The following is a 12,963-nucleotide window of genomic DNA, read 5'->3' on the forward strand; positions in this document are numbered from 1 at the left end:
CAAAAGTGGCCCTATCCTTACACACAGTTAATAATTATATCATATTTCTTGGTTGTTATGTATGTTATGGACACACGAAGACCTATACCTTTTTCTCTAGAGATGGAATACGAAAACCAGGTCTTATGACTAGCATTTGTTTTGTTATGTTGTGTCCATGTTAGCATATTTATATATAAAATGAGGTACCGCCCATGGCCCAAAGTATTTCCTACTGCTTGGGAATCTATGTTGTTTACTGTTCTAAGACATGCCTACGTATTTAACTGTGCAAGAATTAATGTATGTACACAGGTATGTTGCCATGAAAGTATAAGTTGTTATTTATGTATGTCTTTGTTACCTCAATAAAAATTATATAAAAAAAAAAAAAATTGTGTAGCTTATTTCAAATTTGATGCTAGCCTAGAGCTGCTGTTTGAGTCCATTTCTTGACTTACTGTTTTGCATATAATAACAGTCTTCTAGGACTATACTTTATTTGGATAATTGGTAAAACAAAATGTTAAATTTGATTCTGTTAGACAGAACTAAACAAAGAATAATACAGTATATTGATATTGATATTTAATATTGTTTTAAGTAGGGATGCACCAAACTTTTTTGGTTGCAGAAACATTTTGGCCTGTTTCTTTTTCTTGGTTAAATTATTGTAAAGCATTTTATTGTTTTTATGATATTTTTGTACAGTTTTAGTGTGTTACTTTCAATAAAAGTGTGGTTATTTTATTTCATTGGCTTGCAAGTTTTCAATTCTGATTCATTCATTAACCCCTTAATGACAACTGACGTACCAGGTACGTCATGCATTAACTAACAGTTAATGACAATGGACGTACCTGGTACGTCAGTTGTCTAAGAGAGTGCTGGAAGCGATCGCAATCGCTTCCAGCAGCTCTCAGGGTATTGCAGTGATGCCTCCATATGGAGGCATCCTGCAATACCATTTAGAAGACTCTGATGCAGAGAGAGCCACTCTGTGGCCCTCTCTGCACCGGTAGCGATGGTGCCGGTTCGTTGGTGGGTGGGAGCGTAACAGGGAGGCGGGTGGGCGGCCCATCGCTACCCGGCATCCGGTTCCTAGAAGTGCAACGTGCACGCCGGGTGCCGGGAGCGTGCGGGGGGGCGCGCGTGCTTTTGCGAGCGTGCGCGATCGCGCATTAGCTGGCACTGACACTGACACCAATGAGGAGGGAAGAGGGGGGGGGGAAATATTTTTTTTAAAAATAATATAAAAGGATCTGGGAGGGGGAGGGGGATAGGGGTATTGTGGGGGGCTGCTACACTACAGAAAAAATAAAAAAAAGCAAAAGAACAAAAAACACTTGTTTGTGGGGCAAATTGGGTACTGGCAGACAGCTGCCAGTACCCAAGATGGCCGCAATTAGATAGGGGAGAGGGTTAGAGAGCTGGGGGGGGGGGGGGGATCATGGAGGTTGGGGCTAAGGCAGGAGTCCATCACAGCTAAAATATTTTATTTTTTTTATAAAAAAAACAAAAAACTCCTTTTATTTAGTACTGGCAGACTTTCTGCCAGTACTTAAGATGGTGGGGACATTTGTGGGGTGGGGGAGGGAAGAGAGCTGTTTGGGAGGGATCAGGGGGTGGGATGTGTCAGGTGGGAGGCTGATCTCTACCCTAAAGCTAAAATTAACCCTGCAAGCTCCCTACAACCTACCTAATTAACCCCTTCACTGCTGGGCATAATTTACGTGTGGTGCACAGCAGCATTTAGCGGCCTTCTAATTACCAAAAATCAGTGCCAAAGCCATATAAGTCTGCTATTTCTGAACAAAGGGGATCCCAAAGAAGCTTTTACAACAATTTGTGCCATAATAGCACAAGCTGTTTGTAAATAATTTCAGTGAGAAACCTAAAATTGTGAAAAATGTAAAGTTTTTTTTTTATTTGCTCGCATTTGGCGGTGAAATGGTGGCATAAAATATACCAAAATGTGCCTATATCAATACTTTGGGTTGTCTTCTAACAAAAAAACATAATTTATGTAAGAACTTACCTGATAAATTCATTTCTTTCATATTAACAAGAGTCCATGAGCTAGTGACGTATGGGATATACATTCCTACCAGGAGGGGCAAAGTTTCCCAAACCTTAAAATGCCTATAAATACACCCCTCACCACACCCACAAATCAGTTTAACGAATAGCCAAGAAGTGGGGTGATAAGAAAAAAAGTGCGAAGCATATAAAATAAGGAATTGGAATAATTGTGCTTTATACAAAAAAATCATAACCACCACAAAAAAGGGTGGGCCTCATGGACTCTTGTTAATATGAAAGAAATGAATTTATCAGGTAAGTTCTTACATAAATTATGTTTTCTTTCATGTAATTAACAAGAGTCCATGAGCTAGTGACGTATGGGATAATGACTACCCAAGATGTGGATCTTTCCACACAAGAGTCACTAGAGAGGGAGGGATAAAATAAAGACAGCCAATTCCTGCTGAAAATAATCCACACCCAAAATAAAGTTTAACAAAAAACATAAGCAGAAGATTCAAACTGAAACCGCTGCCTGAAGAACTTTTCTACCAAAAACTGCTTCAGAAGAAGAAAATACATCAAAATGGTAGAATTTAGTAAAAGTATGCAAAGAGGACCAAGTTGCTGCTTTGCAGATCTGGTCAACCGAAGCTTCATTCCTAAACGCCCAGGAAGTAGATACTGACCTAGTAGAATGAGCTGTAATTCTCTGAGGCGGAATTTTACCCGACTCAACATAGGCAAGATGAATTAAAGATTTCAACCAAGATGCCAAAGAAATGGCAGAAGCTTTCTGGCCTTTCCTAGAACCGGAAAAGATAACAAATAGACTAGAAGTCTTACGGAAAGATTTCGTAGCTTCAACATAATATTTCAAAGCTCTAACAACATCCAAAGAATGCAACGATTTCTCCTTAGAATTCTTAGGATTAGGACATAATGAAGGAACCACAATTTCTCTACTAATGTTGTTGGAATTCACAACTTTAGGTAAAAATTCAAAAGAAGTTCGCAACACCGCCTTATCCTGATGAAAAATCAGAAAAGGAGACTCACAAGAAAGAGCAGATAATTCAGAAACTCTTCTAGCAGAAGAGATGGCCAAAAGGAACAAAACTTTCCAAGAAAGTAATTTAATGTCCAATGAATGCATAGGTTCAAACGGAGGAGCTTGAAGAGCTCCCAGAACCAAATTCAAACTCCAAGGAGGAGAAATTGACTTAATGACAGGTTTTATACGAACCAAAGCTTGTACAAAACAATGAATATCAGGAAGAATAGCAATCTTTCTGTGAAAAAGAACAGAAAGAGCGGAGATTTGTCCTTTCAAAGAACTTGCGGACAAACCCTTATCTAAACCATCCTGAAGAAACTGTAAAATTCTCGGTATTCTAAAAGAATGCCAAGAAAAATGATGAGAAAGACACCAAGAAATATAAGTCTTCCAGACTCTATAATATATCTCTCGAGATACAGATTTACGAGCCTGTAACATAGTATTAATCACGGAGTCAGAGAAACCTCTTTGACCAAGAATCAAGCGTTCAATCTCCATACCTTTAAATTTAAGGATTTCAGATCCGGATGGAAAAAAGGACCTTGTGACAGAAGGTCTGGTCTTAACGGAAGAGTCCATGGTTGGCAAGATGCCATCCGGACAAGATCCGCATACCAAAACCTGTGAGGCCATGCCGGAGCTATTAGCAGAACAAACGAGCATTCCCTCAGAATCTTGGAGATTACTCTTGGAAGAAGAACTAGAGGCGGAAAGATATAGGCAGGATGATACTTCCAAGGAAGTGATAATGCATCCACTGCCTCCGCCTGAGGATCCCGGGATCTGGACAGATACCTGGGAAGTTTCTTGTTTAGATGAGAGGCCATCAGATCTATCTCTGGGAGCCCCCACATTTGAACAATCTGAAGAAATACCTCTGGGTGAAGAGACCATTCGCCCGGATGCAACGTTTGGCGACTGAGATAATCCGCTTCCCAATTGTCTACACCTGGGATATGAACCGCAGAGATTAGACAGGAGCTGGATTCCGCCCAAACCAAAATTCGAGATACTTCTTTCATAGCCAGAGGACTGTGAGTCCCTCCTTGATGATTGATGTATGCCACAGTTGTGACATTGTCTGTCTGAAAACAAATGAACGATTCTCTCTTCAGAAGAGGCCAAAACTGAAGAGCTCTGAAAACTGCACGGAGTTCCAAGATATTGATCGGTAATCTCACCTCCTGAGATTCCCAAACGCCTTGTGCCGTCAGAGATCCCCACACAGCTCCCCAACCTGTGAGACTTGCATCTGTTGAAATTACAGTCCAGGTCGGAAGAACAAAAGAAGCCCCCTGAATTAAACGAAGGTGATCTGTCCACCACGTTAGAGAGTGTCGAACAATCGGTTTTAAAGATATTAATTGATATATCTTCGTGTAATCCCTGCACCATTGGTTCAGCATACAGAGCTGAAGAGGTCGCATGTGAAAACGAGCAAAGGGGATCGCGTCCGATGCAGCAGTCATAAGACCTAGAATTTCCATGCATAAGGCTACCGAAGGGAATGATTGAGACTGAAGGTTTCGACAAGCTGTAATCAATTTTAGACGTCTCTTGTCTGTTAAAGACAGAGTCATGGACACTGAATCTATCTGGAAACCCAGAAAGGTTACCCTTGTTTGAGGAATCAAAGAACTTTTTGGTAAATTGATCCTCCAACCATGATCTTGAAGAAACAACACAAGTCGATTCGTATGAGACTCTGCTAAATGTAAAGACTGAGCAAGTACCAAGATATCGTCCAAATAAGGAAATACCACAATACCCTGTTCTCTGATTACAGACAGAAGGGCACCGAGAATCTTTGTGAAAATTCTTGGAGCTGTAGCAAGGCCAAACGGTAGAGCCACAAATTGGTAATGCTTGTCTAGAAAAGAGAATCTCAGGAACTGATAATGATCTGGATGAATCGGAATATGCAGATATGCATCCTGTAAATCTATTGTGGACATATAATTCCCTTGCTGAACAAAAGGCAATATAGTCCTTACAGTTACCATCTTGAACGTTGGTATCCTTACATAATGATTCAATAATTTTAGATCCAGAACTGGTCTGAAGGAATTCTCCTTCTTTGGTACAATGAAGAGATTTGAATAAAACCCCATCCCCTGTTCCGGAACTGGAACTGGCATAATTACTCCAGCCAACTCTAGATCTGAAACACAATTCAGAAATGCTTGAGCTTTCACTGGATTTACTGGGACATGGGAAAGAAAAAATCTCTTTGCAGGAGGTCTCATCTTGAAACCAATTCTGTACCCTTCTGAAACAATGTTCTGAATCCAAAGATTGTGAACAGAATTGATCCAAATTTCTTTGAAAAAACGTAACCTGCCCCCTACCAGCTGAACTGGAATGAGGGCCGTACCTTCATGTGAACTTAGAAGCAGGCTTTGCCTTTCTAGCAGGCTTGGATTTATTCCAGACTGGAGATGGTTTCCAAACTGAAACTGCTCCTGAGGACGAAGGATCAGGCTTTTGTTCTTTGTTGAAACGAAAGGAACGAAAACGATTGTTAGCCCTGTTTTTACCTTTAGACTTTTTATCCTGTGGTAAAAAAGTTCCTTTCCCACCAGTAACAGTTGAAATAATAGAATCCAACTGAGAACCAAATAATTTGTTTCCCTGGAAAGAAATGGAAAGTAGAGTTGATTTAGAAGCCATATCAGCATTCCAGGTCTTAAGCCATAAAGCTCTTCTGGCTAAGATAGCCAGAGACATAAACCTAACATCAACTCTAATAATATCAAAAATGGCATCACAGACGAAATTATTAGCATGCTGGAGAAGAATAATAATATCATGAGAATCACGATTTGTTACTTGTTGCGCTAAAGTTTCCAACCAAAAAGTTGAAGCTGCAGCAACATCAGCCAATGATATAGCAGGTCTAAGAAGATTACCTGAACATAGATAAGCTTTTCTTAGAAAAGATTCAATTTTTCTATCTAAAGGATCCTTAAACGAGGTACCATCTGACGTAGGAATGGTAGTACGTTTAGCAAGGGTAGAAATAGCCCCATCAACTTTAGGGATTTTGTCCCAAAATTCTAACCTGTCGGGCGGAACAGGATATAATTGCTTAAAACGTTTAGAAGGAGTAAATGAATTACCCAATTTATCCCATTCCTTGGAAATTACAGCAGAAATAGCATTAGGAACAGGAAAGACTTCTGGAATAACCGCAGGAGCTTTAAAAACCTTATCCAAACGTATAGAATTAGTATCAAGAGGACTAGAATCCTCTATTTCTAAAGCAATTAGTACTTCTTTAAGTAAAGAGCGAATAAATTCCATCTTAAATAAATATGAAGATTTATCAGCATCAATCTCTGAGATAGAATCCTCTGAACCAGAAGAGTCCAAAGAATCAGAATGATGGTGTTCATTTAAAAATTCATCTGTAGAGAGAGAAGATTTAAAAGACTTTTTACGTTTACTAGAAGGAGAAATAACAGACAAAGCCTTCTTTATGGATTCAGAAACAAAATCTCTTATGTTATCAGGAACATTCTGCACCTTAGATGTTGAGGGAACTGCAACAGGCAATGGTACATCACTAAAGGAAATATTATCTGCTTTAACAAGTTTGTCATGACAATTATTACAAACAACAGCTGGAGGAATAGCTACCAAAAGTTTACAGCAGATACACTTAGCTTTGGTAGATCCAGCAGGCAGTGGTTTTCCTGTAGTATCTTCTGGCTCAGATGCAACGTGAGACATCTTGCAATATGTAAGAGAAAAAACAACATATAAAGCAAAATAGATCAAATTCCTTATAAGACAGTTTCAGGAATGGGAAAAAATGCCAAACATCAAGCTTCTAGCAACCAGAAGCAAATGAAAAATGAGACTGAAATAATGTGGAGACAAAAGCGACGCCCATATTTTTTAGCGCCAAATAAGACGCCCACATTATTTGGCGCCTAAATGCTTTTGGCGCCAAAAATGACGCCACATCCGGAACGCCGACATTTTTGGCGCAAAATAACGTCAAAAAATGACGCAACTTCCGGCGACACGTATGACGCCGGAAACGGAAAAGAATTTTTGCGCCAAAAAAGTCTGCGCCAAGAATGACGCAATAAAATGAAGCATTTTCAGCCCCCGCGAGCCTAACAGCCCACAGGGAAAAAAGTCAAATTTTTGAGGTAAGAAAAAATATGATAATTCAATGCATAATCCCAAATATGAAACTGACTGTCTGGAAATAAGGAAAGTTGAACATTCTGAGTCAAGGCAAATAAATGTTTGAATACATATATTTAGAACTTTATAAATAAAGTGCCCAACCATAGCTTAGAGTGTCACAGAAAATAAGACTTACTTACCCCAGGACACTCATCTACATGTTTGTAGAAAGCCAAACCAGTACTGAAACGAGAATCAGTAGAGGAAATGGTAAATATAAGAGTATATCGTCGATCTGAAAAGGGAGGTAAGAGATGAATCTCTACGACCGATAACAGAGAACCTTATGAAATAGACCCCGTAGAAGGAGATCACTGCATTCAATAGGCAATACTCTCTTCACATCCCTCTGACATTCACTGCACGCTGAGAGGAAAACCGGGCTCCAACTTGCTGCGGAGCGCATATCAACGTAGAATCTAGCACAAACTTACTTCACCACCTCCCTTGGAGGCAAAGTTTGTAAAACTGATTTGTGGGTGTGGTGAGGGGTGTATTTATAGGCATTTTAAGGTTTGGGAAACTTTGCCCCTCCTGGTAGGAATGTATATCCCATACGTCACTAGCTCATGGACTCTTGTTAATTACATGAAAGAAATATATACATGTCAAGGGATATTCAGGTATTCCTGACAGATATCAGGGTTCCAATGTAACTAGCGCTAATTTTGAAAAAAAGTGGTTTGGAAATAGCGAAGTGCTACTTGTATTTATGGCCCTATAACTTGCAAAAAAAGCAAAGAACATGTAAACATTGGGTATTTCTAAACTCAGGACAAAATTTAGAAACTATTTAGCATGGGTGTTTTTTGGTGATTGTAGATGTGTAACAGATTTTGGGGGTCAAAGTTAGAAAAAGTGTGTTTTTTTCCATTTTTTCCTCATATTTTATTATTTTTTTTGTAGTAAATTATAAGACATGATGAAAATAATGGTATCTTTAGAAAGTCCATTTAATGGCGAGAAAAACGGTATATAATATGTGTGGGTACAGTAAATGAGTAAGAGGAAAATTACAGCTAAACACAAACACAGCAGAAATGTAAAAATAGCCATTGTCATTAAGGGTAAGAAAATTGAAAAATGGTCCGGTCATTAAGGGGTTAAGTCTAATTATGCAAAAAAAAAAAAAAAAATTAAAAATAATTTCAAAAAGACATTTTCGGTTTTGGTTTTCGGCCAAGTGCATTCTGGATTTTCGATTTCAGTCCAGAATTTCCATTTCGGTGCATCACTAATAAATAAGGTATGTGTGTGTGTGATATAAATAATTACATTTGTCATCTACAGAGTAATAATGTGCCGAAGAACCGGAAACATATTTTGCTACACAGATTATATTGATAATACTGTAACTGTGCAATAGTCACTATCAGTGGTACAATATTATTAATTATACTTTTATGGTACGCAGAATGGCAGTTAATAGCTCAGACAGAACAAGTACGCTAGGACCGCTGGATGTTGCAATGCTTGTGGAGTGCATTTGCATTCCAGTCTATTAGCTAGTAGAGTGTTCACAACGTTGCAAAAGACTATTAGAACAACTTAGTAATCATTTATATATGTATTATCATTTATTTGTATAGCGTCGCCAAATTCCGTAGCGCTGAATATAGGCATAGTTACACACCATTCTAACATTGAATACAATGTATTACTAATTTTTTTTTAACATTACACACTGTTGTTAATTTAAGAGATTTGCCACATAGCAAACGTGTATTACATCCAAATGATGACCGAAAACGTTATTTGGGAGCTACTATTATAACAATATTTAGGTCGCACACATACCTTACACAATTAGGATATAACCTAATATACCGGATACTATCAATGTGCCATGTATTTCTTTGCATTATTTGAATACTTATTTTAGGCCTAAATACTGTATATTTTCTGAGAAGTGCCAGTGTCTGTGTCTGGGCACAGAGTGCTGTAATATGCATCGCTTCCTTTTGGAATTCTATCCAAAATCCCTTTAGTAAAATACTGAAAAAGGTTTGTCTAGTTTCTAAGGCAAACCTTAGAAACTGATAATGATCCCTGTGAATAGGAACATGAAGACAAGTTAAATTTGAAAGTATTAACGCTTGATCAGAGAAACTTGTTCAGAGACTTTAAATCCAAAACTGGTCTGGAAGACCTTTCATTCTTTACAACAATGAAGAGATTCAAACAGAAACCCAATCCTTTTTCTAAAATTGGAACGACTCCCATATATTCCAGATCCAAAACAGACTGAAAGAAGATTTTTTGCTTTCAAAGGAGTATTTGAAACATAAGGTAGAAGAAAGCTACCTCTGGGAGGCCTCACACTGAAACCTATTTGGTAAGGCTGAGAGACAATATTCAGAACCCGAGGTTCCCAAACTGACTGGGAAAACACCACCTGAAATAGTCGTAACCTGACCCCTACCAGAGTATGTGAATTGGGGGCCACACCTACATGTTGATTTGGATGAGGGAGCAGGTTTCTAAAATCTGTTCTAATTTGAAATTGACTTTGATGCAGAATTGTAAGATCCTTGTTTCTGAGAGGAAAAAGATTTTGGTTCCTTGTTCTGACAAAAGTAACAAAAAACAAATAGGAGCTTTAAATTTACCCTTATACTGCTTGTCTTGGGGAAGAAAAACTCCCTTAACTCCAGTCACCGTAGAAATATAGAGTATAAAACAGAACCAAACAACATCTTTCCCTTAAAAGAGAGAGATAAAAATCTAGATTTAGAAACCATATCAGCTGAACATGATTTTTACTACAAAGCTCTTCTAGAAAGGACTGCGAATGACATACTCTTAGAAAAAATCTTAGTTATGTCCATGACTGCATCACAAATTAAGGCAGTCACATATTTCAGCAGAACCAAAGGGTTAAGAAAATCTTTACTAGCAGAATCATCATATGAAAACTGCTCAGAAAGATTATCCAGCCAAACAGAAGACGCCACAATCATACAGGCAATGGTAAAAGCAGACCTCAAAAGAAAACCTGCTTGCTGAAAGGCCTTCCTATAAAAAGATTCATTTTTCTATCCATCAAATCCTTAAAGTAGAAAGATCCCCATTTAGGAATGGTCTCCCAAAACTCAATAACCGAGGATGGCAAACAATACATCTAAAACCTAGCCAATGGACTAAAAGGGCCTCCAGGCTTAAACCAATCCTTAGAAACTCTCTCAGAGACAGCATTAGGCACACGAAAAACATCTGAAAATTTAGCAGAAGGTTTAAAAATCAAATCCAAACATTTAAAAGCCTTGTCCTCAGATACCTTAGGATCTTGAAAACAAAGTACATAAATACCGATTTCAAAAAGGGAACAAATATGATAACCTTAAACAAACAAACAAAAATTCAGATGCAGAGGAACGTAGAAAATACTTGAATCTTGGAGACAAAAAAATCTGTAGAAATCTCCAGTGTATAACAAACAGTAGACAGTCAAACACATTTAGAAGCAAGAGAAACAGTCTGTTTAGAATGCATAACATTTAAACAAGGATTGCACAGCTGAGCTGGAGCCAATACAGTATGTTTACAAATACACACACACATTTACAATGCAAGGAGTTGGCTTCTAAAGAGGTTTCAGGTACACATACCGAAGGTTCCAAGATCAGTGAAAAACTACGGAAAAAAACAACCATAATTCTAAAGTACCTAAAAACAGAGCTAAGGAAGCAAGGCAGATACTTACCCCCTCAAGAAGAAGTATTAACAAAAAGCAACAAGGAAAAAAACGCACTAATCCCAACATCTAAAAATTAAGAACACGCAGGAATAGCACGAATAGCACACTCAAACAGAAAACAGGAATGCACGCATACACAATGTGGTTAAATGGACTAAAAGCATAGCAAAAAAAAACAAAAAAAACTGATGTGCGCAAACCTGGGGAACCGACGTGAGCAAACACCAAAAAACAATAAAAATACAATACAGAATAGGCGTGCAAAACTTATAGGGGAATATAGCTTTTTAATAACAAAGGAGCCAGGAAATAAATATATATATAACATAGTCTACATATTACAAATGTGTACAAACAAAAAAAGCCCAACAAGCTTATATGAGTGCCAGAATAATAAAAACCAAAATAAACCATAGGCACCCAACTACTGGAAGATAAGATGGAATCTAGTATATAGTCAAACCAGTGTGGAAACATAACAGCAGAGGATACGGAATAGGTGTATACCAACAACCCAACAGAAAGAGGAGGAGGACAGGTCCCTATGACACTTGTGGCAGGCTTGTGATTAACTCCCATAAGGTGCAATTGTGACACTACCCAATACATCCCTCCGTCAATCAAGAGCACTCTGAAGACGAAATGGGCCTCAACACAGTCTGAGAATCCCTCTCACAGCTAAACATCTGTAGCACCTTCATTCTTCACCTACCTCCAGTGGAGGCAAAGACAAGAATAGTTTCAAGTAAGGTGGGAGGGGGGTTTTATAGAGCTCTTGGAGTTTGGGAATCTTTGCATCCTCCTAGTGGTAAGGAAAAGTAATTCCTAGGAGTAATGGTTTGTGGACTCTCACCACCTGTATGAAAAAACAAATGGGGTTTTATGTCCCTTTACATTTCAAATAAAATATTGCATTTGCGCAAACACACACACATATATATATATATATATATATATATATATATATATATATATATATATATATATATATATATACACATACACATATACACGCACAAGAACAGGACCTGTCAATCAAAACAAAAATGTTTGGTGTGATTTATCTTTGCCATCAGAGGTTAACTTGCAGTAAGTATGCTCACATGAGTGAGCCTTTACTGCAAGTGCTCAAACGCAGCTTTTGCTGCTTAGCACATGGAGAGGCGAGTCTAACTTATACCCTTATCTATTTGTAATACTTACACTGTTCTTCCAAGAGCAACACCACCCCAGGCCACAAACTGCTTATTGGAGAGGATTGGAGGTACATCAGCAGTAGCAGTAATGGGATTCTTGCTTGTGGGAATTTCTGTCTCTCCAACCAACATAACTTCATACTGCGGTCCTGACGGTTGGACCATGATTTTCAAAACACTTAAAATAAAAAATAAATCAATTACGTTTTAATGATACATTCTCAATAAATTAAGAAGAAAAAAAAAAAGGAAAAATGTATTACCTGCTCCCCAGGTAACTTACAATCGAAGTAAATATGAAACTAGCATTAAAAATACCTCTTTTTTGGTTCTACATGTTGAGGAGTGTATTGAACTGAAACTACATGTTCTTCACCAGGTACAAGGAAGAGCTCTTCAGGGTTGACAGTAAAATCCCTTTCTGAAGAACTAGAAGCCTACAATAAACAAAAAAAAGTAGAATGAAACTAAGATTGTCCATTAGCCTTTGCAAACAAACAAAAACTTAAATTATGCTTACCAGATAATTACCTTTCCTTCTGTATGGAACGAGTCCGCAGCTGCATTCCTTACTTGTGGGAAATACTGAACCTGACCACCAGGAGGAGGCAAAGACACCCCAGCCAAAGGCTTAAATACCTCCCCCACTTCCTCATAACCCCAGTCATTCTGCCAAGGGAACAAGGAACAGTAGGAGAAATATCAGGGTGAAAAAGGTGCCAGAAGAATACATTTAAATTTAGGGCCGCCCATCGGAGTACACGGGCGGGAGCTATGGACTCTTCCCATATAGAAGGAAAGGAAAT

At 38.3% G+C, this 12,963-nt stretch overlaps 1 protein-coding gene across 1 annotated transcript in view; it reads right to left on the bottom strand.

Moving 5' to 3' along the window:
• The window catches only part of LOC128644719 (centrosomal protein of 192 kDa), a 165,632-nt gene extending 152,952 nt beyond the window's left edge, over positions 1-12,680 (bottom strand). Inside the window, exons 1-2 of the mRNA XM_053697239.1 lie at positions 12,476-12,680; positions 12,165-12,335 (exon numbers count right to left, since the gene is read on the bottom strand). Of these exons, the coding sequence (XP_053553214.1) occupies positions 12,165-12,322 (158 nt within the window). The 5' untranslated portion in view covers positions 12,323-12,335; positions 12,476-12,680. The remainder of the gene's footprint in view (positions 1-12,164; positions 12,336-12,475) is intronic.
• Between the last annotated feature and the right edge of the window lie 283 nt (positions 12,681-12,963).

Source organism: Bombina bombina, unplaced genomic scaffold (assembly GCF_027579735.1).
Source record: "Bombina bombina isolate aBomBom1 unplaced genomic scaffold, aBomBom1.pri scaffold_680, whole genome shotgun sequence".
Lineage (NCBI taxonomy): Eukaryota > Metazoa > Chordata > Amphibia > Anura > Bombinatoridae > Bombina > Bombina bombina.